The sequence below is a fragment of the Sorghum bicolor genome, chromosome 3 (genome assembly GCF_000003195.3).
Source record: "Sorghum bicolor cultivar BTx623 chromosome 3, Sorghum_bicolor_NCBIv3, whole genome shotgun sequence".
NCBI classification, from domain to species: Eukaryota; Viridiplantae; Streptophyta; class Magnoliopsida; order Poales; family Poaceae; genus Sorghum; species Sorghum bicolor.
In genome coordinates this window covers 57,154,049-57,181,723 of record NC_012872.2, presented here as the reverse complement: position 1 = coordinate 57,181,723, position 27,675 = coordinate 57,154,049, and the positions used below count along the sequence as shown (strand labels likewise).

Genomic DNA, 27,675 nt, shown 5'->3' with positions numbered 1-27,675 from the left:
GAGGGCGTCTTACCTCTCGCGGCGTCCTCGCTCAGCCCACCCTCCCGGCTCCGGCCACTCCTCACCGCCTCTTGCCGGACGCCCAAAAAAATCGAAGCCGAAGGGAGAAGGCGCCGCTCCCATGGCCGCTGGCCTCTGCCCGCGCCTCCGCACCTTATTGGCCTCCTCTCGCCCGCTCCTGGCCGCGCGCTCCGGAGCGCTGCCCCTACCCCTGCGCCGCGCTGGCCCGGCCATGCCCCTCGTCGCACGCGCACGCCGCGGCTTAGGCTCCTCCACCGCCGCGGACCCGCTCGCCGAAGACTTCGCCACGGGTTAGCCGCCGCCGCCGCCTTCTCCCCCTCACCTCAAGCCCTCCGCCTACTAGACAACTTCGCGTTTGCTCTCTCTCGACTTATCTTAGTTATTATTACTTCGTTGATGTTCTGTTCACGGTTTGTAGCTACTGACCTCCGGTTCGAATCGCCACTCGAGGTAGTCAAATACCCCGACCCCATCCTGCGCGCGCGCAACAAGCGCATCAACGCGTTCGATGCCAACCTCCGCGCCCTGGCCGATGAGATGTTCGACGTTATGTACAAGTGAGTGCGGATTCTGAGCCTTGCAGCACGTCTGTTTTCACTTTGTAAATGTGTTGCAACAGTTCAATTTTCTGCCGTTTCAAAGAAATATGAGTGCCTATGCTTTCATTGGATGCATGCTATAATTTACTCAGCTAGGGGTTATTTTCACTGAATTCCCATATGACTAGAGAATTGAGGGTAAGGAAATGGTGGGTAGTTGCTACGTTGATGAGAACTTTATTTAATGAAAAGCCGATTGACACCCAATAATATGGCTGCCTGTGGTGATTTGAGATATAACTATGCCGGACTTATTAGAAGCTGTACTGGTTCAGTTAAATAGTTGGATTTTGTACAGGACCGATGGCATTGGTCTCTCAGCACCACAAGTTGGAGTAAATGTGCAGCTTATGGTATTCAATCCTGCTGGGGTGAAGGGGGAAGGAGAGGAGATTGTTCTTGTCAACCCAGTGGTATACAAGTCCGCGAAACGATTGCTTGTGTTTGAAGAAGGGTGCTTATCGTTTCCTGGAATATATGGCAATGTGCTGGTAAGAATAGTTTGCCGTACAAATTCTTTTATACATTGTATAAGACCTTAACTGTTCTTTATTTGACCTTAGTGTGATGCTTACTATAATAATATTTTGCGTAATTTGTGTCACATTTATGATTTATTTCGCCACTTGTTACATGGTTTTGACATGCTAACTTAGTATGTGATTTGGGTAATTTGTATTGCAATTGTCAGCCTCCGTATATATGCCAACCGAAGAGTGCACAATTGATGAACAAAGCTAACTTAGTGGCCATTGTGCTCTTGCAGAGACCAGAAAGCGTGAAAATTGAAGCTCAAGATGTTACAGGGGCTAAGATCAAAGTAAAATTATCTGGTCTACCTGCAAGAGTTTTCCAGCATGAGTTTGATCATTTGCTGGTATGTATCTGAGCGAATTGTCAGGTCCATGCACATAGGTTTTCCAGCAACGCTTTGAGTTAGGGTATCCTTTTGTCTCTAGCATATGCAATGGTCCACAACAAACTGATGATTCATGATTTGTTGATTGTCATGATGGAGGGATATGTTCATTCTGTTTAAATGAGAACCCAATGGACTTTTAGTTGATGCCAAACGGAAATATGGAAGTACACTTAATATCATAATCAATCTACACGTTTTTTAAGAAATACATCCTTGTGATATTCATATATGCTAATTTTCATTTGCTGTTACATACTAACTCTGGATGCAAATTTAAGTCATCCTAGAGTTCCTTCCTGTCAGGTACTTTCAGATTTAACCAGCATTACACAAAAGACGCCTAGATTGGGCATGCAAAATTGATATTACTGAAATTTATTTTTTCTGTTGCTTTGTAATATCTAATAGAGAGATTTACTTGTATGGCCCTAAAAAAAATGGCTCTTCCTTGTATGGCCCTTTTTGTTAACTTCCTTCTATGGCCCTCAAACGAATTTTCATTCCTTCTATGACCTTCCGTCCGTTTTCAGCACTTAACGGTGTTAAGTGGAGGGTAAAAAGACCGTAATGCCCCTGGCGTGAATTTTTTTCGCAAAAGTTTTGTTTGTTTCTTGTATAAATGAAATTTTTTAGCACATACTGTACTATTATGCTGTCCAAATATTTACTGTGATCCAAATATGTACTGTTATAATGTCTAAATTGTCAATTTATTTGTTTACTATTACTCAAAAGATACAAGAAACAAACCAAAGTTTGCGATTTTTTTTTCACGCCAGGGGCATTATGGTCTTTTTAGCCTCCACTTAACACCGTTAAGTGCTGAAATCGGACGGAAGGCCATAGAATGAATGAAAGTTCGTTTGAGGGCCATAGAAGGAAGTTCAAAAATATGATAGGTTTAATATGATAGAAGTTAGTGGTTTAAGTTGTAACTTGCATGCAAGGGCCAATACTGTAATTGCAGATTAACAAAATGAAGGGAATATGTCATCAAGCTATGCCTATTTGACCGGTGGGTTATCACCATGATTCTTAATGATTGTTTGGGATTTGCAGGGGATTCTTTTCTTTGATAGAATGACAATGGATGTTCTTGAAACCGTACGTGAGGAACTGAAGGTTAGCAGTGGTTTTGAGTGCATTTAAGTTGTTGTTTTTTTAATTTTGTATTAGCTGTTATCATTGTGGGTTCTAATTTACATTTTTAGCATATATCATTCCCCTTGGATGTAAGTGCATGATTTTGAACCTTCAACCTAATACTCATAAGATTCCTAGTCTGCATGTATACCTCATCCATTTCATTATGACGTCAGCTTAAGCTGCCTTTCGTATAACCAAAAATTCATATTTATTTTACAAATTTTGGTACATTAATTCATAGCTCTTTCCTTTTTACTTACTTTCTTTTTAACCAAAAAAAGAACCTAGAGAAGAAATACGAGGAAAGAACAGGACTAGCGAGTCCTGAAACTGTTGAGAACTACGAGGGTGCAAAAGATGTCTTTAGTTTTTCAAGATGATGGCTGTAGCAGGTTTGTTTCATCTCAATACCTTTGTACTTTGTTGACTTTGCATGCTCTATTTGGTGATTCTAAGAAAAATTTCTTTTCCGTTTTGTGGACAGACTCGGGAAATTTTGCAAATATTGGAACAGATCATCTAGCTGAGCATTAGACTGAAGAGTTTCTGGGACAGCTGGTTATACCAGTACCACACCCAATACTTTAGTTGCAGTGTTGGCAGTCTTGCTATTTCTAATTTCTTGCAATATCAATGGAACTAGAGACAACAAATTTATTAGTTACAAATGAGGTTTTGTGTGTGGTGCTTATGTCTATAATATTTTCTCATATTTGTGACTCTTAGGATAAGGACATAGTGTACCGCCTGTTTTATCCATTTTTAATAATATAATGAGTTCTTTGTCTCCCAAATTTCTTAATAAACGTATCACAGAGACATGCAGAATTTCTAACAGTGAGATAAATCTGTAGCTGGCCCTTACAACATGCCAATGCATCATGTATCAGTGACTGGATTAGTTAGGCTGCATCTTTTACTGGGGGTGTACCTAGGGTAAATCACCCCACCCCTCCCTGGGATCAACATATAAAGATTTATTATCTGTTTGATTAATGGGATGCAAACAGCGGGTGACGTTCTTTGTGAAACTGGCATTTCTAGTATCCCAGAATCATAGTTAATGGATGTGGTTTATTTTCATGTTCCAGTTCATCCCGAGAGCTTGCATTTTTGTACCTGATCAGTTACACTTTTGTATGTATGATATAATCTTCATACGCCACATCTATTTTATTGGCTGGTTGACTGTTGGACAAGCATGCAAGGGCAATATGGACTGCAGATGGTGTAGTTCATTAACAAATGGTCATCACCAGCTTCCCAAAACTTTTGAATTATGGAGTTTAAGGTATATAGAACTTCCACGTAACAAATGTGATCTTAGATTAATCAATAGGAACGCTTCGATCACTAGACCTATGATTATCTAAGTTTTAAATATTGATTTATGTATTAGAGCTTCAAGAATTTTTGCAACCAGTGTGAATGGAGACAATAATATGTCTGATAGAAGGAAAATTCTCCACCAATTCATACTTTTTCCTGATAATAGACAGCTGGTGACACATAGGATATACCATGTTTAGTTGAAAAAATTTAAGAAAATCAAAGACATATGCTATGTTTATCTTTTATTTAACTGGTATAATATATTTAACAATTCTAAATGCTGCTTTCAGTTTCCTTTTTCCTCATTATGTGTCAATGAATGGTGAAGTTAGTAATCCATTGCAGGACCTTACATATTTACTGTTTTTACACTGATTTGTTTTATTATTTAGCTGAGGTTCTAGAAAACAAAGCAAAGAATATGTATGCATATGCATGTTATCTACATCAGAATTAATTTCTAAATACCACGTTTTTATTAGTTATTTCCTCTTTCTGCATATTTATAGAACATTTTTATCTCCATTTTTCATAATTATTTCAGCTATACCCATCAATACCCCCTTTGCTAAGTGTTAACAGTGGTATATCATATTTGTGCATTGCAATATGTCATATTGGTTAACTAGAAACTGGCTATATTACATTTACTCATTTTTCTAACCATTCTCTAGTTTCTTCAAGCAATCATTTTCTTTTCGTATTTGATCCAAGAGATTTTTCTGGTTGGTATCCTTTAGGAATCGACTTCTAATTATTAATCTCACTCTTCAGGATTAGGTATCAATATTGTAGATGTACGGCTGCAGTTTACTGTTGTTTATCAATTATCTTTCGGCCCTTTGCTGTAGCCCTGTTTACACTTATTTAAACAAACAATCTTTGTCATTGTGTTTACTCATTGTGGAGAACTCAAGTACATACTCTTGCTATATGACCATTTTGGATGAATATATTTATGTTTACTTTGATGAAAAAGTTAAAATGTTGTAATAAGATGACCTCAAAATATCTGTATATGTGCACATCAACAAGCAATGGTGCAAATGGGGTCGCATGTATCACAACGACCACTCATGGATAAGCACCAATCAACAGACAAAGGCACTTTCAGCATATGTCGTCATATGACTGTAAGTTATTGCCAGCAGGTTTTCCAATCTGCAAGCAAGCTATGGGAGGGACGGTTGGAGTGTAGAGCTCCCCAAAAGCTTGCCAGCAGAATGGGTTATTCAGGTGGTAGTGGGGTACTTGCACTGGTCTGAGTTGCACACCGGTAAGAGAGATTCCTGAACAAGGTAAGCTGTCACTGCATGCAAAATGGACAGGCTTGATTGTAAATGTTCCTCTGATATTCTCATATTGAACTCCTGATACTGCCACTGCTGATGTTTGATTTCTGCAAGTGCTTCTGTCACAATAAAACTGATCTATGATAATGGGTGTTTGAACCTCTGAGACTTGTATATTTGAGAACCTTATGTCTTGAACCAATCCTACACCACCCTGCGAGAAATGAGATTTCACTTTGTTTAGCTCAGTAGGAATTGTTGTTTTGGCTGGCATCATCATTTTTCTTCTTGGAACTTTCCAAGGTTATTGCTTGTATAGATATCAAATGGTGACATATACATATTCTTTCCTTTTTCAGTTTTTTCTATTGTGATATTATTATGTACTAATGTCTGATGTTGAATAAGAATTTTTTTTGTACTTATGTTCTCAAGCTTACCTGCCAGGTCTTGATTCTGACACCATTCATGGTTCTGAACATGTTGACGTCTCTTACTGTAACATTTGATACACATGCTTTTGTGTTGTCTCGACCTAGTCCACCTATGCTGATTCCATGGCCTGGTCCACAATTCACGTTGTGTATATTTATGTTGCTGCATCCTGTCTGGATGGAGATGCAGTCGTCACCTGTATCGAATAGGACAAAAGGATTATGCTACTTTACAGAAGTTTTTCAGTGTACTCTTTAACTCTGAAACATGTCCTTTGACGTGCAGAGTATACAGGCGAAACAGAACTGAGATGCAGGCTTTCGGTTGACCCTAGGTAATTCTTTGTATTTTTTTTGTCTTATTTATTTAGTGTTCTTGATGGAAATGTGTCTTTGTTGCAAAGCTTTGCAAAACAAAACTTTTGAGTTTCATGAATATAGCCTAGATGCCTCTTGAATTGAGATATACAGTAAGTTTTAAGGAATTACCACAAGCCAGGTTTGTATGATGAATGCTGACATCTTTGGAGTTCTGCAGGTGTATTCCGTCAGTGTTGAGACTGTTCTCAGGGGAGGATATAGTCACGTCATGGACCATCACTCCTTGACAGTTGTCAAACTTAAGATGGCACTGTGAGCTGTTGACAATAGTGATACCAGCTACTACAACGTTGAAACTACCATAAAACCTCAATGCCTGCATCAGGTATGAAATCAGAGTTTCATTACTTCATTTCAGTATGGTATGATAATAGTGTGCATTAGTGATTCTTACTGTAGGTTTAATCTGTGGCATTCTTTCAAACTCCACATCGTACTGCAGGAAAGCATCCAAAGTAAGCACTTAACATGACCAACTTTTCTTTTGAGTACTTAATAGAAAATTATACACTTGGTGGCCAGCTCTCACCGTGTCATCATCATCCTCATCCTCTGGGTCTAAGTAGGTCCACCACTGTTGCCCTCTCCCATTTATAATGCCGTTCCCTTGAATAACTATTCCATTTAGTTTGGTGAACTCCAGCCACTGGAGCAAGCCAGAACCCCAGGATTTAGCACTGGTTGGAGCTAGGATTGTTCCTTCCAGCTGCAAAGTGAGTACAACATTAAACGACATTACTCAATGAACTTAGTCTTCCATTGGTGCGCATCTCAAATTAGATTAAATACAGTCCTGTCCTACTTTTTGACCTTTTTGTTGGTCAATTCAAGCTATGTTGAGAAAGCCCTTTTGAGTATCTTATCATTTGGGAGAGCATGATTACCTGAAAGACAATATTCGGTTTGCAGTAAGGTCCAGAGAACGAGATTGGCCCAACAAGGAACTCTAGTTCTGGTGGTACGAGAACTGTAGATGCCCCCTGGTTGCAGGCAGCAGCCCACGCTCCTTCAAAAGCCTGTATGCAAATGCACGTACAATTATTAGCTCTAGATTTCTGAAAAGACGGTCCTCTGGAATCTAGCATCACAAAATTAACTGAGAAGGGGGGGGTAAAAACACAGTAATCCAGATCCCTAAGCAGGGTAGTCAGCTGTTGCACTATGTCTTATTTCTTTTTGGTCACTGTGCCAAAACAAGAACCAGTTTATGACCACACAAAAACAAAATAAACTGTAAAAAATGAAGTTATTTTCCTTTCAAAAAAATTGAAGTTACTCAAAATATAAAAAATTATATAGGATCGATAGAGCTTTCAGACAATGAGACGGTGCATATTGGAAAACTTTGTTAAGTATGGCTTATTTTCTTGTTATTAACCCGGTACAAAATTTCCATGAGTTTTTGTTTTTTTTGTTTTTTTGGCTTTGTAATAAAAACAAAAAAAATGGTGTTATTGGTTCATGCAGTGTGTTCTTGCAAAAGTAAGAAAATTGTGCTCTGTTAATGCCATAGAGAGAAAGTTCGCTATTCTCTTATCTTGTAAAGCCTGGGTATCTCATATTACAATTGGTTTTGTTTGTTTTCTCTGTACACAGAAACGTCTTGTAAGAGCTGTGGAAAAGGTTCTGCATTTGTATATCCTGACTTGCTTGGTGTACTTTGTTCTCTACCATGACTTAAAAAAAAACTTGGCCAGCTAGATGTGTAAATGGATCTGATTATGCTGCTATATGCAACAATCATGTGAGAAGGAAAGAACAAGCCAAACAGGGAACAGATCGAAACACATGCAAACATGCAAATAAGACTCCAGAAAAATAGGGCGCTGGTGACAACTTTTCAGGCTCTGTACTGCAGATCATGTGAGACAGTGAGAGTAAAACTGGTATGATCGTAGGCACATTGAAAAGCTCACCATCATAAGCTGTGGTGATTATGGCAAAATGAATTCAGGCTAGCATTACATGCTAAATTCCAATTTCTAAGCATTCGGGAGAGGAAAATATGCATGGCAAATTCAAATCTCAAGATGTCATTGGGACGACATTTCCCCTGGATGGAGGTGATCGACATCATTGTGTCCTCATGAAAGTCATGCAAAGATCAGTTTGAAACAGAGCATCTAAATCGCAAACTCACGGAAGAAATTGCAATTTTGAGATTTCTGGCTCAGATAGTGCATGATGCTTGACAATTTTATAATGGAATTTTGTTTGAAACAGAGCATTTGCAGGGCAAAGAAGCTATTGACCTTAGTATCATCTGTAACTCCGTCACCCTTGGCTCCAAAATCAACCACATTGAATACTGCACCCTGCGAGGTTGCTGGTGGCGGCTGCGATGGCTGTTGATGACCCTTCCCACAGCTTGAAGTCGGCGGCAGCTTGGGAGTGGAATGCCTACTGCCATTGGCAGGGCTTGGAGGGGCATTCGGGCTTGGTTGGTATGGATTCTGATTTCCTTTACCAGCACCAGAGCTTGGCGTGGAGCTGACCGGTGGCTTCGGACTTGGCCGGTTGCTGCCGTGTTGCCGGCGGGAGCTGCTCTTCTTTCCTTTGCCTTTCTTGAGCTGAGAGGAGCCTGGTGAGCTCCTCGACGACCGCCAATGCTTGCCTCTTCTCGCCTCGCTGACTTCAATGGTGGAGCAAATAGCAAGCAGGACAAGGAGAAGCAGGAGGCCGAGGCCTTTTGCTCTCAGCTTCATCCTTCTGTCCGTATCTACTGGCTGTGTGGAGATTAGAGTGTGTATTGTGTGCTGGGTAGTAGATAGAGAACACAGAGCGGGAGGCCTGTGATTGTGAGGAGGGAAAGAGAGAAAGGGGTTTTAAATAGCAAACCCCAGAGCCGGCCATGCTCCCGTTTGTCAGGATTTTAGGTGAAAGTGAAATGGAAAATGATTGGGATATGTGGCCCCAACTCACGTGCACGCAAGGGAGACATGTGTATCAGTCTTACATCTGCACAGTGAAGTTGCAGTGTTCACCTTTTTCTTCATCACCATAGTCATTTGTAGCGCTGTTTTATTTCCTTTGTTGTGCTATTACACGAGAATCTGCCGGTGGCCTTTTTCCTTTAGGTGAGGGATTAGCCCGGCATTCTTTTTATGGACATTCCTGTTTGTAGCATTGATGATCATTTGTTTGAAATTGTAGTTAGAGGTTAGCCAGAACAAAATAATTGTACACACTTATCCACTGCAGTGTTTGCATGGCGTACCACAAGCAGTGTGCGGGAGGAGTACTGAACTTCTGGCTATTGAGGCTCTGTAGAAATTTCATTGAGAGCCAGGAGATTATTACAACTTCCGAACGAGGAGTTCGTGGAGTTCACCAACAAAACAGGAGGTAAACCGAATCAAATTACAACTACCGGTATCTTTTATTCTTTGAAAGACCACAATTACTGGTGTCCAAGTGGTGCCTGGCTCATGGGTAACGTTGCCTGGAGCCCTGGACTAGCATCCATTGGCATGTGCAGACGTGCCATGTTACAATAGTTATATACGGACTACTACTACTTTGCATGATTCTCCGTACAGAGGTCGCAAGATAGGTCATCCAGCACTGCCTTTTCTTTTCAATTGTAAGGAGCATTACTGCGCTCCTGGCATTGCCATGGCTACGCTGTACCGTGTACAGTACAGCCATGCCTATGTGGCCAGCGCACAATCTTGTTGCAGGAACCAAATAAAGGCAGGCATGTGGGCGACCGATTCGATTATTCACTGTGTCCATGACTCCGTGAGCCTGGGCCATGGCATGACCGAGGCAAAACTCAGTTTATGAGCTTTTTAGGCGCTGTCACTGAAAATGCTCATGTGTGGAATGACATACACTAGGCAAAACTCAGTTTGATGCAGCAGCCGGGAGCATGTGTGGCTAGAAAGAAGTGACGGAGCGTGGAATACCCGCGGCAAGCCAGGCACATTCATACGTGGCCAGGAATGACCACACGCACCACCACGGTGGCAGCGGCATCGGCATCGGCATGGGCGCATGCATGCGTTGCCGTCAGTCCTGGCACCTCTGGCAGACAGTCATTTTGCCAAAAGCCAGCAAAGCGTCCACGCGCGGGGGCCGGCCGGCCGGCCGGCGATGCTGGGAGGGCATCACGCGTGTCCGCATGTGTGCTCTCCCGGGGTCACATGGCAACGGTCACGGGCGGAAGCGTCGTGCTTGTCCGCACCTCGGCCGGAGGACCCAACTGCCGCAACCGGACTAGCCCGCCGGGCCCCCACGCCACCACCCCGCTCTGCTCTGCAAGTCTGCGTCCTCCGGTCGTCGTCCAATCACCCATCCATCCGCTTGGAATCGATGTCGATCCCCCCAATCTCTCCGTCCGTCCGTCCGTCCACGGGACACGGGAGGCGCGGCGGCCTCCCCGCCGGCCCGGCCGGCTGCGGCTGGCCATGCGCCCATGCCCTGCACGCGCCGTCGTCACCGTCCTTGTTCCAGATGAGATGAGATCAGGCAGGGCGGGCGCTCGGTTCTAGCCTGACTCCATCGGTCACGGCTCGCAAGACACGGGTGGCTGCTGCTGCGCCGGAGATCGAGGGCGGCTTCAGATTCTACCGCGACCTCTTCAGACTCCCAGGATCAGATCTGCTACGGCCAAAACAAGAGATATAAGTTTTTTTTTTTAAAAAAAAGAAAATGATGATTGGCGTTTGAATGCTGGAACAGAACCGAGGTTCGAGGAATTGTAAATGTCTTGTGACGATAGGAGACAGGGACCAAATCAAGAGGCTCTGGACCCAGCTCGCTGTTCTGTTCGTAGGTCAGAGCTTGAAACGCCAGCGCAGTACAAAAGCGATGCAGAGCTATGCTCCTGCTCGCAGTCGCAGAGGCTGACACGTACGTACGTACGTGCTGAGCCACACTTTGCTGCTTCTTCCTCCCGCGGTGGTAGTGGTACATCACATAACATGTTGGTCCACTATTTCTGCATGATTGCATCCGGCAAGATATAATCGCTTTTTTTTTATACTCGTTATCAGGTGCCGTCACAAGTCTTAAAAGTGCATGAATGCAGCAGTAATCAGATAGTATATATATTGCGAGTACACAATGCTGTCATTCGGCACTAGTATACTCCTTAGACATATGCACTGTGTGTGTCCGACAAATAATGCTCTGCTTCACTCACGAGATGCTTGCTGTGACTGTGAGATCCATCCAAGCTTATGCATTTGACAATGTCACAATAGATTGGCATGTTGCAGCAGCATCTGCTCGGTGAAATTAAAGGCAACAAGTACACCGACAGGTCCGAAGGATTAATTGAGGGCATGGCAGATAGGAACATTTTTTGCTTCTACAGGCAGTAACGCAACTGGCACGTACGTACTCCATAATAATTGCTACGATCCGCCTAGCGCGATCTGCAAGGGTCACTAGTACTATGTACGTACGTATACGTACGCTTCTACGCCCTGTTGTTTCGGTAGCTGTCTGTCGAGGCCTCACGAGCGCATGCGCATGCATGGATGCCTCCAACTGGGATCAATCTGACAGTAGTCGTGAGATACAACTAGGCAAGCAAAAACATGCATGCAGATGCGGCTCCAACCCGTCGTTTGTGTCAGTCAGTCTGTCCGGCCGGGTAGATCGCTTGGGGCCCCAAATCTAGGTCGTAAAATGTGTGGTGGTGGTTAAGGCCCTTGGCGTATGGTGACCAGCTTTAGCATGTGACTCGTAGTTATATGTGAATTAATGCAGAGATCATAAGACGACACGGCCTCACCACTTTGTCCATTTGGACACGCGTGTGTCGTCGTATTCTGGTTTCTTCGACAGCGCTGCAGCATGCAATTCTTGTCGGGCGCTAGACAGGTGTCTAGTATTTTATTTTTCTCTCGATCAACCTTATATTTCTACTGTACCTGATGATTTTTTTTGCGAGAAAATAAGTCATATACAACCACCCTTTAAAGAGCGGTAACAGCTCACTGTTGCGCCGAGGATGAATGAGGGTAAGCGATCTGCCAAAACCACATCGGTAGAGGGGGGAGTGTTCCACCTTAGAAGGAAGCAAACACAAAAGTAGGGGTTGACACCTATATATAGCAACCCATTTGTTTTCCCTTTTGTAGCAATTTTTTATTGAAATTATTTACCGAAGAGAAATTATGTTTGATTTTTTTTACAATTGATATTTGAATTCTCCAAATGACCTTAAATGTTTTTGCCTAGTCACAAGTGACATTATCGTGGAGCGAAAAATCATATGTGTTGTCTGGGGAGGGTATCTCCAAATTTACAAATTATATTTTTGCTAGGTTTTTGTTTCTATGATTTAGAAAATGATTTGTTGAGACAACTGTCTCTTTTAATCGCTTATTTAATTTCTAGTAACATAGGTATAACATCCACCTCTAAAAAAGCATCTACAACATCTCTAAAATGTACCCCATCCGTCCTAAATAAGTGTTGTTTGCGTTTTCTGAGAAATAACTTTGACTAAATATATATTACAAAATATTAATACTTATTGTACATAATTAGTGCCATTTGAAAGATCTTTGACTCTAATTTTTTAACAAATTTATTTAGAGATACAAATATTACACGTATTTTTTACAAATTAGATCAAACTCGTGGTATGAAAACCTAAAACGGGGAGTATCTCCCTTGACCCTAGTAGCGACAGGTATTCATGTCATATCTGTTCCAAAGACATTGACATTAATCGCCTGCTACAAGTACACACAAAAGCGCGTGATATCTACGGTGTAGCGTAGGTGTGTTATCAAGAGCAGGTGGACAGCATGTTTATCTCCTTACCGTGGTTTGGTCGTCACAGCCTTTCTCACTATAGCACTCCATAAGTCCATATTGAGCCTGTTTATAGCAGTGTTCTTCTTTTATAAAAAATCAGTGAATAATACTTTCAGCTAGAGATAAAAACAGATCGGATACGGATGGATATCACCGATATTATATTTGTTTTCATATTTCTGGTCGTATTCGAATACGAATAATGTCAATTATGTCAAATAAGATACGATTGGCTGTTGACATCATAATATGAGATTTAAGTATTCGGATATGGATACGATATCGGATGTTGAATATTTGGACTCGGATACGGATAAATCTGAATCTCTCTAAACAAATTCGGTCTCAAATACAGTCAAAAAATATTTGTATCATTCTCCGGGCTCGGGGCCACTCACTGATTAGCATACCCCAGCTGCTCGTCACACAAGAGTATAGCACATACCCGCGAAAGCTGAAAGCTAGACGTCGTCCGCTCTAGCTAGTTCATGCATTCATCATCACAAAGAGCTTCCATCATCCTCACGCATAGCCGGCCACGAGCCCTGCGCAGGCAACTTGGACCCCCGTGGCCCGTGGTGCTGCTGCGCGCTGTTGGTGCTTTGCAAATTGCAACCACACGGAAAACGCTGTTGCTGCTCTGGCCTCTGGGGATGGTGATTACCAGTAGATCGAAGGAGAAAAAAAAAAAAAGGGCGCGCGCGCGTGGTGGTCTAGCGTGAAGCCTCCGCTCCACCTAGTTAGCTAGCGCTGTCCGCTTGCGCGCACTCGTGAACCGGCAGAGGGACGCTCGTGACGAACTCGATCCTCAAAAGCCCAAGCCCCAAGGGGGCCCGGCCCGGCCCGGCCGGCCGTGCTCTGCTCGTGCTCGATCCCGTTTGCTTTATGTCCTCTTCATTCCCACGTACGTCGTCGTCCTGGCCCTCGTCGGCACATATGATGCAGCACATTTTGGTCTCGATTGGCCGGCGGTATGGCGCTGCTACGCCTAGCGGTGTGATGTCACCAGCACTAACCCCTTTAATTTGTCTCTTGCAGCCCAGTGTGACCTCGATGACTGTTCGTGATCTCGATTAGCTTTTAATTAAAACGTTATTTATCCTGCTGTTACGTACGGCATGCGACATGCCAAAGTCACTGTACAATGCACTAGTTGTGGGTTGATGGTCTTTTTTTTTGTCGATTGCAGTGTTTGTTACCAGCAGGCGCAAAACGGTGGACACCGATGATGATGTGCTCGGCGAAAGATGGGCCACGAAGGGACATCAAGGCCCAGGTCCAGCAATGTGCGTTTCTCAGGTCCAGAATGAATTCAGCCCTTTCCTTGTGACAACACAGTGTGTTAGTACTAGCTGGAGCCTGGAGGGGAATATATTGGGGACAAGAGTGGAGGACAACTCGACAAGCTTTTTTTTTTGTTTGTGTTTTTTGTGACTTAACTGGACAAGCATTTTAAGTTTGTACAACAAAGACCCTTTCTCTCACCGTCCTCCATTCTTCTACCAACCCCCAAATGGCCAAATTCCAATCCAGTTCCGAGTAGTTAGCATGCAGGCCGTTAAAGTTAGGCGGGCTGGGATTTCGGTCCAACCCAAACTAAAGCACAGTAGAAAACAACGGACCGGAGAGAGCAGCAGCGTCCCCTTTGAATTTGGCCAGAAAATACAGATGCCGTTTTCCTGTACATTTTTGCAAGAGGGCGGGGGTGTTTTCCACAAATCTGTCTCCAAGAAAAATAAAGAAGTAACATACATAATTTCTCTAGAAAAAAAGAAGTAGCATACATGAGTTGTGTTTTCTTTTTTGGATAAATGATATAATAATTGGTTACTTTTTTTAACAAACCATAGTTGCGCACTCATATACATACTCCATAAAAAGCTTAATCTGTACTACTACTACATTAAACTTAACCGAGACAGGCAAAAAATGATAACCGAGGTAAGCATCTCATCCGCCTCCACACAAAGGTTATGATTAATCCGACCTTAACAGAAGTGATTGGTCTTGCCTTGATAAATCAAATAAAAAACAAAAAATTGAAACCCCGTGGACAAGCTCAGCAAGCCCACTCACGGACCCGCCGAGCCCATCCAAACATCATCGCCATCATCGCTCGCTAGACCCGGCCTCCCAACCACTGGATCTAGCCTCGTTGCCATTGGATCTGCCCTCCCAATGTCGGAGTTGACGAAGAGGTGGAGTACAACGCCGGAGGAGGAGCGTTGTCGCCCACCGGATCTGCCCCTCCCAACGTCGGGGTCGATGAAGAGGTGGAGTAGGAGCGCTAAAGGACGAGTGGAGCTACCACCTCGGCTGGGCCCCTATCCACAGCCACGGCGTGGCCCGCCTCTCCTCGCCCACGTCGTGCTTAGGGAGAAAGGGAGGGAGAGAGATGGCTGAGCGAGGGAGAGAGAGGCTGAGTGAGAGAGCTAGGGTTTCATCTCTTTATATCCGGGTCAAGATGAGCTTCTATTGGGCTCAGTCTTATTAACAGAGGCGAGCCTCTCTTAAGAGGTTCGCCTTTGAAAATAGCCCTATTTTTCCAGACGTACCTCAGGAGATGGTTGCGTAAATGATTTTGTGAGACGGTTGATTTTAATTACCTCGGTTAATAAAAATGACAGCCTCCGTGAATCCCAGGCTTGAACCAAGGCGGTTCAAATGTCCTCCAACCTCAGTGAAATCACAAGCATGAATCGAGGCGATTCAAATGTCCGCCCACCTCTAAGCCCTTTTCCTATACGCCTCGGTTAAATTTTATTGTAGCGTTGCCACTCAGGTACAGTTTACAGTTTTCTATTGTTAATTAGGAATTATTTCTATGTGCAAAAAACAAATATTATTTCTCTTGATCATTACGCTATTTTTAATGGGAGTTTTATGATTCAGTTTCCAACATATCCGTATTTTGAAAACAGCGCAAAAGAGTTTTATTTTCATAAAACTCTCTCTACTCTAGCTCTTTCGTTTTTATTTGACAAATATTGTCCAATCATGGAGTAATTAGGCTTAAAAGATTCGTCTCGCGATTTACAGACAAACTGTATAATTAGTTTTGTTTTCATCTATATTTAATGCTTCATGCATGTGCCATAAGATTCGATGTGACGGAGAATTTTGAAAAGTTTTTTGTTTTTGAGGTGAACTAAACAAGGCCTTAACCTGGCTCGCGCGTAGCCCCGATCAGACGTGTTCTTCTTCGGACTTCCTGCTGACATGTTTGGTTTGGATGGTGCTAGTAAAGTTTAACTCTCGTCATATCGAATGTTTGAACACATGTATGGAGTACTAAATATAGACTATTTACGAAACTAAAAACACAGCTAGAAAATAATTTGTGAGACAAATCTTTTAAACTTAATTAGTTCATGATTGGATAATAATTACCAAATAAGACAAATGCTACAGTACCATCCCCAACCAAACACCTAATAAAACTGCTCGAACGCCTTGAACTTGAAGAGTTGGAAGGTTTAATTTTGTGGCCTGAACGCCTTGAACTTGAAGAGTTAGAAGGTTTAATTTGTGGCCTCACTGCGACATGGTAAGACCAGTCTCAATGCATGTTTCATGAGAGTGTCATGCACATTAAATAGGGTGTCACATAAACAAAATTGCTGACTTGGTAGAGACATTAAATAAAGAAGTTTTATCAGATGAGAGAGGAGTTTCATCTCTATAAAATTCATATGGCTCGGTTATCCGCCACCGGAGGAGGGTCCGGAGATCCATGTCATCAGCTCCGGAGGGTCCTGAAACCCATAATCTACTCGCACTCGCCGAGAGTCAGCTCCGGAGGGTCCTGAAACCCATGTCGCGCGAGGGTTGCCTTGTGCCGCCGGAGACGTGGCCTTTTTCTATCTGGGGACGCGCTCAGTAGTGCACGCAAAGGCTACCGAGATGGCGTGTGAGCACTCGGTTCCAGTGGTAGTTTTTGGGTAGGCAGGAGCTGCTCATCTAACTCGACACACAACGGTTGAATTATAGTACTAATTCTCTACTACTACTACTAATATAACACGACACAACGACGTGATTGATGCTACGTGGAAGCTGTGTCCCGATTTATCGGCCAGATAGCAGTAGTAGCTAGCTAGCGCTACCAAACAAATTCTTTTGAGCTTTTTGACAGTATACAAAACTTGAGTCATCAGCAGTCGAGTCCAAACTCCATGTCCAATGATACACTCCAATCTCGTTATTGTGTCCATGGATTATAGATATATCAGTGGGGGAATTTTAAGCTGGACAACTTGCTCGCGTTCCTTTCCGGCAGCAGTCCCCCACAGAATTCCCATGTGTACTCGTTGCGAATGTGACCTCATGCATGAGCGTGGTTAGTTTACCGATCCATCTGTCGAAATCTTCCAACGCTGTGAGATCATGGATCTTACGTACCATGATGCCAAAGATGGCCTTTTTTTTTTGTTATTAAGGATGCATGCAGTGACATAGGCATCCAAGTTAAGGGGCGGTACGTCGGCAGATTTAGAGGATGCATGGTGGGCTCCAGCTCCCCTAACTGCATAAAATACAAACGAGACCTCCTAAGACAAAGGTGAAGTAGAAGAAATTAAAGAAAGAAAAGAGGGAGGTTGAAGAAGAAGAATAGGAAGAAGAGGAAAGAGGTGGATGAGCCTCCTATGTTGATCGATCTAAGCCGAAGTTTTTCCTCCGTTTCTTTTCTATACTTTTGAAACATAGGACATATATACTCCCTCCACCCCTTTTTAACTAGAGATGTACTCAATTTTGACTAAATATATACAGAAAAATTTAGTATTTATCATATATAATTAGTATCATTAGAGAGAACGAAGTTAACTACACATAGAACTATCAAGTTCAAACCAAACATTTAGATGTGTTTGAGGGTGTCTAGTAGCAAGTCTATGAAGTACCTCCACTCACAAACACACACAACCAAAAAGATCAAGTGAAAAGAAAATATTTCAATTAAAAAACACAAAGAGAGACAAGAGGTTTGTTTTACCGAAGTTCCGGTTCTCACATAAACCCTACATCCCCATTGAGGTGGCTGTGAGCAACTCACAAAGCTTATGCTGCATTGGGCCTCTCGACTACTATACTAATCTCTACTATATAAACTTTTCCCTTGCAGATACAAAATCACAGATCCCATAAACTTTTTTGCAGCTCATCACAAGCTCGGGAGCTTGCAGAGCGACGCCTAGCCGTTTAAGAGGTTTCCCCGGCCCTCCAAGAGTAACAAATGCTTCACGAAGTATGACAGCCCAGCAAGTGCTCAATATTTGACTTGCTCTCAATTGCTCTCTAACTCTTAATCTCTTAACTCAACATTCAGATAACACGCTAATCACTCTCTCTCTTACAAAGAGAGGATTATATAGAGCTCTCACATGGCTTAGAACGTCTCTTTGATCACTAGCACACCAACAACATCTTGAAGAGGTGTGGAATGAATATATATACCCACCTCATGAACATTAGCCTTTTGAACTAAAAAACTAGCCGTTATGACTTATAGAGTGCGGAACTTTGCCACGAAACTTCCATAGCTTTGAAAACAACATAGGCCACTATACGAAATTAAAACACCATAACTCGTAGATCTGAACTTCGATTTTGATGATCTTAGATATTTTAAAAAACTTGTTTAAAGGGCTATCTAATCCATCCAAAACAATCCCCATGATTAATAGGTGCAAGTCTTGTGCCATTGTTTCTCTCATGTTAGCACTCATTGTCCAATTAATACTGACGACTTAGCAGTTTTTTTTGTACTCAACTGATATGCTAGACGTGCACCCCCATCACACTTAGGGCATCCGCAATAGGTGACTCCTAAGCTAGCTCTAAACTTTTTTTTATATTTTAATAGAAGAGAGAGAAAAGCTAGCTCTTGAGTAGGAGCTAGCCTCATACACACATTTTAAGAACATGTGAGAGTGTCATGTGGACCTAATCATACTATGAGTCATTGCTAAAAGCTAACACTATTAAAGAAGTTGGCTTAGATCTAGTAGCCGACTCTTAGGTCATCCGCAATGGTTATCAAATAGCTAGCTAGGAGGAATTCTATTGGCTCTCAATAGCACTTTACAAATAGCTAGCGAGATGACGTATAAAAATAATAAAAAAGTAGCACTCTCATTGGCTATCGAGGAGAGAGATCAAATAGCTAGCGACTCATAAATAGCTCTAGCACGATCTTCTAGAAATAACTCTCTCACAATACTCTCCACAATAGCTAGTGACTTTCTAATAGCTAGCGACTTTTTAAGCTAGCTATTTGCAAATTGCCATTGAGAGCCAATAACATTCTTTCTAGAGATCAAATAGCTAGTGATTTAAACACCATTGTGAGCGCCCTTAGGGCGTCTCCAACAGTGCCACTTCAGCTAACTCATAGCAATCTATGTCATCATTTTGCCTATGTGGAGGAGAGAGAAGATAGAAGACAGAAAAGTCTATCTCTTCATGTGGTGCTAGTCTCGCATAGACTACATGGTCATGCATGGTCCCCACTTGTCCTCTCTCTCTCCCTTCTCCGTGGTAGGGCATGTGCTGTGTAGGAGGGAAAAAGAAGATTGAGACCCATAACAGGATGATATAGAGTAAGATTATTGAAGAGGTTAACTTGTATGTTAGATATTATCTCTTGAGTTTATCTACCGAATTTGCTATTAGTTATTTAATAATATTTTTCTCTCACACTAAATTAACTTTCTGTCGTGACTTTTAAGCCAACTAAACACGGTAGTCAAAGTCAAACTAGGCTACGAGTGCTAGACCTTAGGCTCACGTTCCGCACGCAGAAAAATAGAAAATGTTTACTCTCCCGCTCAAACGGAACGGTAGAAGAGCTGAGCTGAACAACTCGCAACTACCACCCGGAACAATTCAATACTCCTCCCTTGATCCTAGTACGCGGGCGGCGGGCAGGCGGCAGCATTCCCTCGCCATGTCCACCGACGCAGACACCCACTCACCAAGCAGCTAGCCTAGCCTATATAACAACATCGCCACCGGCACATACATACTACACCACAGCGCAGCATTCTGCCAAGACCCAAGAGATTTTTCTGTGTTTTCACGCACAAAGAGATTGCGCCCCGGTAGCGTCCCTTCTCGAACGATCTTGCGATTGTTCGAGCTTGCAAGGTCAAGGACTACAATGGTGAACCTGGTGGCGGCGCAGAAACCGCTGCTGCACTTCCTGGTCAGGATGGCCGGGCTGCGGCAGCACACCGTCGACGTCGACGGCGCCGGCACGGTGATCACCTTCTGGGTGCCCAAGGACAAGGTCCCCAAGGAGAAGGGCACCGTGCAGGACATCAAGACGCCCGCGGCTCCGGCGGCGGCCAAGGAGGGCAGCAGGCCCGCCGTCGTGCTCGTGCATGGCTTCGCCGCCGAGGGCATCGTCACCTGGCAGTTCCAGGTTCGCTACTACTGTACATTACGTTGTTCGCGTTCATTGTATTCGTGCTGTGTGCAAAACTGCAAAAATCATCAATACATGCATGCGATGCGATGCGCAGGTGGGCGTGCTGGCGAAGCACTACGACGTGTACGTGCCGGACCTGCTCTTCTTCGGTGGGTCGACGTCGCCGTCGACGGACCGGTCACCGGGGTTCCAGGCGGAGTGCCTGGCGACGGCGCTCCGGAAGCTGGGCGTGGGCCCGTGCACGGTGGTCGGGTTCAGCTACGGCGGGATGGTGTCGTTCAAGATGGCGGAGGCGCACCCGGACCTGGTCCGGTCGCTCGTGGTGTCGGGCTCCGTGCTCGCCATGACCGACTCCCTCAGCGAGACCACGCTGGAGGCGATCGGCGTCAAGTCGTCGGCCGAGCTGCTGCTGCCGGAGTCCGTCAAGGGGCTCAAGGCGCTGCTCTCCGTCGCTGCCTACCGCAAGCTCTGGTTCCCCGACCGCCTTCACAGGGATTTCCTCGAGGTATATATACTCTTGTCGTGTCCGAGATTATATTAATCACCCGGATCAGCGAGTGACGTAGTGAAGCTGTGCCTCTGATCGATCGTATCTGCGGTGGTTTGTGCACGCATCGGCATCGGCGTCGCAGGTGATGTTCACCAACCGCAAGGAGAGAGCCGAGCTGCTGGAAGGTTTGGTGGTCAGCAACAAAGACGCCACCGTGCCCGTCCTGTCTCAGGTTTGGCCACCGCTCCCGTTCTACTACTACTAACCTCTCTCTGGGTGTGGCCATGTCGCCCGCATCGTCGGTCATATTTTCCACGAAATTGGTGGAACATGGATGCCCTACTCATGGCATTGGTCATGGGTTTCCATTAACAATCTTAGCCTGAACAGTGAAAAACATTTGATTAGCTTGTACTCTCTCTGTCCCAAAAAGGATTTGTGCCAGTCAAATTTGCTAAAGTTTGACCAAATTTTAGCAATTTGTATTAACAACTAAAAGAATGCGAGAGTTGCCTTCTTTATGGGATGAAGGAAGTAGCCAGCAGTTACGAGTGGCTAGGCTCATCAAGTAAGCATTGATTGTGTCCAACGAATCCCTGTACGCGGAACAGTGGAGTTTTCCTCAGCAAGTGCACGGTGCAGTCTGCGGCGTAAACGCCAATATGGCTTCCGCGTGCCTTCCTTATTTGCGCAAGTGAAGTGATTGCTACAGATCTGGAAAGGCTACTGCGCCGGCCTCGGCTGCACTGCACTTGCCAAGCAATCAGATTCGCGATGGCATGAAACGAGCGGACCCAATCACTCCTTGCAAGTGGCATGCCAGGAGTAGAAATTAATGACCTATATATACTCCATCCGTTTTTTTTAAAAAAATACAATTATGAATCGCTATCTAAAGTGGTTTACGTTTCACCAAGTTATTTTTTGTTGACAAATTACGTTTCACCAAGTTACTTCCTACATTTTAAACTATAAATCATTCTAATAATTTTAGAGGGTCAAACATCTCGAGTTTGACCAAATTTATATAAAATATTAAAAAGATTTATAACATCAAATAGGTATACTATAAAAATATAATTAATTATTAAGATTCTAATGATGCTTAGTTGGTACCATAAATATTATTATTTTATTATATAAATTTGGTCAAATTTGAGATCTTCAAGATTCTAAGAATGGGAATGGGGAGAGTACATCCGAGTTTCTTTTTCATTTTGTCCACTTCTCCCTCGCAAAGTCACAAGATGAAATCTCCGCTTGCTCTGCAGAAAATACTTCTGCTGTGGGGAGAGAACGACAACATTTTCAACATTGAGCTCGCCAAGACCATGAAAGAGTAAGTCTGAACCCATAATTATTCCACCAAACAAACCGCGCGCACATCATATATGAGCGAAGATGACTGAAACATCTCCGGATCTGCATTTTCAGGCAGCTCGGCGAGAAGACGATGCTGCAGAGCATAAGCAAGGCAGGCCACCTGGTGCACCTGGAGAGGCCCTGCGTCTACAACCGTCTCCTCAAGGAGTTCCTGGCGTCCGTCACGGCTGCTGAAACCACCAAGGATTGACTGGAATTGGAGCCGAGTTGGCCGCCTACATTTGCCACGAATTCTGATGAATATCAACACAACTCTGCTCTGCTCTGCTCTGTCGAAATAAAACGAGAGAGAACGGGCTGCCACCACCCAATATGTCTATTGTACTATTGTTGTTTGAGAAAGATTTTTTCTAGCAAGAATCAACGCTTCTCCCTGTCTTGTCGCTCAGGATCAACATACTACTGTCGGCAGAATTATGAGTTCAGCAGTTCAGCCTAGCTGTTTTAGGCCTTGTTTAGTTGCACTCAAAATTTAAAAAAAAAATCAAGATTTTTCATCACATCTTGCGGAACATGTATAGAGCTTTAAATATAGATAAATAAATAACAACTAATTAATTTACGAGATAAATCTTTTGAGCGTACTTAGTTCATTGTTAGATAATAATTGCCAAACACAAACGAAAGTACTATAGTACCAAAATTCAAAAAAAGATCTAAACAAAGCCTAAGTTCTACCAAACATGCTCTAATATAATATCTGATCTATCACCATCTAGGTGTTTAATATCTCTCTTCCTGCATTCATAATTGATTTGATTATTCGAGGAATTGTGATCTAAAATCTAAAATTGGAAGCCAAGGCTGTCATGGGTCAATCTCCAGCCAATTTTCACATGGGTAATACAAGATAATGGAGCAACTTTAAATATTAAATTTTAAAATAAAAAATAATGAAACAAGAATGGGAGAGGAAATGATTGAATAACCCTGCCTTATTCACAACTATCCGGCTTGCCCACTATATCTATCAATGCGGTTAGATATTTTAGGAATGGGTTCCACCATGCGGCCAGACGCACCAGGCGAACGCGCCCCCCACCCCCACCCGCCGCCGGCGCCCTCCACGGCGCCGCCGTCCACCCCCCCGGGGCAAGCTCTCGCTACCCAAGCCCAGACCCCGCAACCCCACCTCATCTGCCCCCTGCCCCCCAAACCTGTTGCGTCGCTGGCCACCTCGAATGGTGAGATCCAATCTAATGACGACCCCACGATGGAGCAACTGGATTGGGGCTCGATCCACGACGAGGATGGTGCCTTCGGCCAACTCAGTACCGCTGCTGCTACGATTGAAGAGGGGGTGCCGTTTTCACCAGACCTCCAGGAAGCAGGAAGGGGCAATGTCATCAATGGCGATGCAGTGCGGGCTGCCTCCCTGCCGCTCAGATCTGACCCTCTCTTTCCGCCTAGGGAGGGGGAGCTCTCAGGCGGTGCGGGTGGCGCCTCGGCGACGCCCAACGACGAAGACGGAACGCGTAACCAGAGCGACGCTGTGCTGCTGCCGGCGGCTTCCCCGGTTTCACCAAAGCGGCTTCACGACGCCGCCAAGGCCCAGGCGGCACCCTTTGCGACGCAGGAGGTTAGCCGGGGAGATGTGGTGGCTGCTGCGGCTGGCTCTCGGGCCAGGCGTAGTTACTCGCCTGCCGCTCCGGCAGCAGGCGCGGACACAGACGCGTACACGCGCATCCACGCCATTACTAAGGTACGGCGAAACCCCTCCAAGCATGCCTCCCTCGCCTCTGAGCTTTACCATCCCAAGGCGCCGAACGTTCCGATTCGGGCCAAGGTGCGGGAGGGACGTAGTTATTGCGAGGTCGCGCGCTCGCGCCCGCCAACTGCTCGACCTTATGCCCCTCGAAGACGCGCGCAGTGGCGACCCTTGCTCCTTGGTGGCAACCAAGCAACCCCGGCCGTCTATAAAACGCCATTCGCCGGCCGCTGCTTTCGCTGCCTAGCAACCGACCACAAGCTAGCAGAGTGCCGAGACCCTCTGTGCTGCCTGGCCTGCCGACGTAGTGGTCATTTGGCACGCCATTGCCCAGAGAAGCGGGCAGGGGCTCGCCGCCCAGGAATACACTCCCGCCTCAATTTCCCCAAGACCTCCATTCACTCCCGCCTCGCCTCCCCCAAATCCTCAGCCCCTCCAATTCATAGTCGGCTGACCTTCCCGCCGCTCCCGGATCCCAAAGAGACAAGTCAAGAAAAGGAGATGACCTGGTACCCGGGGATGCCGGAGAACAGGCCAGCATCTGGCAGTGCCGTGGTGATCTCGTCCATCGCCATGGCTGAGGAGGCAACCAGGCTGCGCACGCGTGCTGTGCTGCTTGTGGCGCGGGGCAGGCCGCAGCACGTCGACATCGGCATTGGAGACGTCAGCCGCGTCGTTGCAGGGTGCGTCCGAATGCCGCCCAATGAGATGCGGACGACGCGTCACCGCCCTGAGGACTTCATGATCATCTTTGACTCCCCGCAGCAGAGGACGCTCGCCCTCCGTGTCGGTGCTGTGCGAGTCAAGGGGGTCTCCTTCGCCATCACCCCCTGGACAGAGCACAGCCATGGAGGGGAGGTCCATTGGTGGTACCACGTTCGCGTGGCGATTGAGAACCTCCCGTCGCACGCATGGAACCTCGAAGCGCTCAAGGAAGTGCTGGGGGAGGTTTGCCTCATTGACAAGATCGACCGTGCCACGTTTCGCCAGCAGGCCTCCGACATCATCTACTGTTGGGCGTGGATGTGGTTCCCTGATCTCCTTCCACGGGCGAAGACAGTGACCTTCTTCAGACCGGGTGCGGGCCAGGCTTCGCCTCTGCTTGCTTCTGCGCTCCCGCGCGAGGCGGCCCCGCCCCCTCTGGGCCACTCCCACAACGTCCTCATCCACCTCGACATCGTTGAAGACTGGAGTCCGGCCCGGGAACGCACTCCAAGCACTGGCCAAAGTGGGGTGCCATCCTCTGTCTTTTCAGAGGAGGATGAACTACCCAGGATCTACAACTTCAGCGACTGGACGCCGGGGGTGATGGACGGTGTGCGCCAGCTCCATAGGCCGCCACCGGAGACCTGCCGTCCTCATCCACGCGCAGGGCACCGTGACGACCACGGCCCAGATGATGATGCCCCCCGCCCGCCACCGCGGAGCCTCCTGGTGCGGGGCAAGCAGGCGTTCGCCTCTATCAGGAGCGCCGCCGGCTCCTCCGGCAATGTGGGGCCAAGGTGCCGCTCCCGCTCTCCCTCGACCTCCAGACGCTGGGAGACTTCCGTGCCCGTTGACGGCACGGGGAATGAAGACAGGGGCAGGCGCCTCTCCAGAGACACCCCCTCACCGCGCCGGCGTGATCCAATGCGCCTCGAACATTCGGACTGGGAGCGCCGCCGGTCCTGATCGCCGGGGGCCGTGGGGGAACGTGGCGTCCAAGCGCCTACAGGGGTTCCCCAGCTGCAGACGGGGCACCCTGACCCAATGATGGACCTCTACAAGGGCCTGTACACAGGCGACATCTGGACAGGCCTCTCAGCCAGTGCCGGGGGGTATGACCCAATGGTGGAGGAGGCATGGACAGCTTGTGCAGCGGCAGTAACCAGACCCCTCTCCTTCTCCCCTGCCGGATCCCCCAGAGAGACAATCAGGCAGTCCCCGGTCTACACCCCCAACTGGGACAAGCTTGCGGAACTCAATGAAGAGGCGGCAGCCCTGGGCTGCAGTGGAGTCATCCACTTTGGACCGGGGGTGCAGCAAGGCCTTGGAGCTCAAGCCGCCGCAACGGCCATCACTGAGCAAGTTGCTGAAATGATTCTTGAGGAACGCAGGAACAGCGTCGTGGACAGCCTCTTCGTCCCCTGTGAGCAGCCGATCCTGGGGACTCCTGTCCAGGAGCAACAGACCAAGTGCACAGGCCGCTCCAAGCCAGCTAAGGGTGCAACTGTGTCCCTGAGAAGGAGCACTAGGCAGATGGCCAAGGTCTGCTCGGTGCCTGTCTCCAAAAGAGCAACACATCGTCTGATCAAGGCCTTCGGGATGGTGGGCTCCAATGAGCCGATAGGAGAAGAGGCCCTTGCAGCCTTCGCAAAGTCCTTTGACACCCCTATGACCTCAGCGCAGATTGAGGCAGTCAGGCAGCTCACCTCCCTGGACAGCGAAAGCATCATGGCAGCTTCGGCGCAGATGGCGGCCGCTGTGGGGGCTGAAGAGATGGATCAAGCAGCAGTGTGATAGTGGGGTCCAGGGTGGCCAGCATGATCAAGTTTCTCTATGGTTGGTGGTAGCTACTTAGTGTTGGTGTTGCCCGGTGTGTGTGCTCGGGGTTTCATCCCCACCATCAAGTGTCATGGTGTCATGTCAATCAAGGACCGTGCTTGCATGGAGTCCCAGGTAGTTCAGGTGTTAGTTGAACCCAGTGCTCAATGGATGAGCAAGATGTTGTTGTGGATCCCAATTTGTGGCAAGGTGATCTCAGTCGATTATAAGATGTACCTTCGCCATGCTTGTGTATGGATGGCTGCGTGTAATCTTCACCTTCTTCTAGTAATCCTGGCCTTCCTTGTTGTTGAAACTGGGTACCCTTATGGATAGCTCTGGTCTGTCAGTTTTGTGTTGGAATGTCCGTGGTCTGAACGACGCGGCGCACAGAGAGCTGGTCCGAGAAACGGTTGCCTGCTCAAGGCCTACAATTGTCTGCCTCCAAGAGACAAAGATCTCCCATATAAAAACAAATCTGGTAACACAAACTGTAGGCCAACAGCTGAACACTTACGCTGAGCTAGGGGCGCAGGGGACCCGGGGAGGCATCCTGCTAGCCTGGAATAAGGATATGATCTCAATCTCAAACCCTGTAAGCCGAGTCTTCACTATATCAGCAACCGTCTCTGTCCCATCATCCAGCACCTCCTTCCTGTTGACTACTTGCTATGGACCTGCTGATGATGGACGAAAAGAGGACTTCCTTGCAGAACTGCTCGAGTGCAACCCGGGGCCGCAATCTCCCTGGCTAATAGCTGGAGACTTTAACCTAATATATCAGGCTGATGACAAAAACAACCTCAATCTAAACAGGAGAATGATGGGCAAGTTTAGAAGAGCTTTGGATGACTGTGAACTGTTTGAGCTCACCTTGCAGAACAGAAGGTATACCTGGTCAAATGAGAGGTCAAACCCAACTCTGGTTAGGCTGGACCGTGTTTTCTGCAATGCTGAATGGGAGGTCTCCTTCCCAAATTTCGCCCTTAGCGCCCTGTCAACTGGAGCTTCTGATCACTGCCCCCTCTTCCTTCACCAGCAGGACAGAAGGATTCGAAAGAAATGTTTCAAATTTGAGAACCACTGGCTGAAGATTGATGGTTTCAAGGAGACAGTCCTGTCGGCCTGGGAAAGCCTCAGACAGGGTCGGCGCATACTGTTCTCAGCAAGAAATTAGCTGAGACAGCGCGTGCCCTGCGGGATTGGAGTAAACCGCTATTTAGCAATGCTAGGCT

At 46.0% G+C, this 27,675-nt stretch overlaps 3 protein-coding genes and 1 long non-coding RNA gene across 4 annotated transcripts; 3 read left to right on the top strand and 1 right to left on the bottom strand.

Annotated features, from left to right (window-relative positions):
* On the top strand, window positions 21–3,482 carry LOC8058210 (peptide deformylase 1B, chloroplastic). Its single transcript, XM_002458167.2, has 7 exons — window positions 21–311; window positions 440–578; window positions 919–1,111; window positions 1,387–1,497; window positions 2,602–2,664; window positions 2,970–3,080; window positions 3,173–3,482. The coding sequence occupies exons 1-6, from the start codon at window positions 122–124 to the stop codon at window positions 3,066–3,068; spliced, it is 795 nt and encodes a 264-aa protein (XP_002458212.1). The 5' UTR covers window positions 21–121; the 3' UTR covers window positions 3,069–3,080; window positions 3,173–3,482.
* Window positions 4,976–9,109, bottom strand: LOC8054932 (polygalacturonase At1g48100). Its single transcript, XM_002455977.2, has 7 exons — window positions 8,380–9,109; window positions 7,012–7,143; window positions 6,657–6,833; window positions 6,522–6,563; window positions 6,236–6,443; window positions 5,753–5,943; window positions 4,976–5,526 (listed from the first exon to the last, which is right to left on the bottom strand). The coding sequence occupies exons 1-7, from the start codon at window positions 8,830–8,832 to the stop codon at window positions 5,131–5,133; spliced, it is 1,599 nt and encodes a 532-aa protein (XP_002456022.1). The 5' UTR covers window positions 8,833–9,109; the 3' UTR covers window positions 4,976–5,130.
* LOC110433842 lies at window positions 5,188–8,072 on the top strand. Its single transcript, XR_002451225.1, has 5 exons — window positions 5,188–5,318; window positions 6,033–6,081; window positions 6,285–6,452; window positions 6,527–6,582; window positions 7,724–8,072. It is a non-coding gene; the product is annotated as an uncharacterized LOC110433842 (long non-coding RNA).
* Window positions 19,817–22,604, top strand: LOC8054931 (epoxide hydrolase 3). Its single transcript, XM_002458166.2, has 5 exons — window positions 19,817–20,330; window positions 20,431–20,841; window positions 20,969–21,058; window positions 22,098–22,165; window positions 22,261–22,604. The coding sequence occupies exons 1-5, from the start codon at window positions 20,067–20,069 to the stop codon at window positions 22,397–22,399; spliced, it is 972 nt and encodes a 323-aa protein (XP_002458211.1). The 5' UTR covers window positions 19,817–20,066; the 3' UTR covers window positions 22,400–22,604.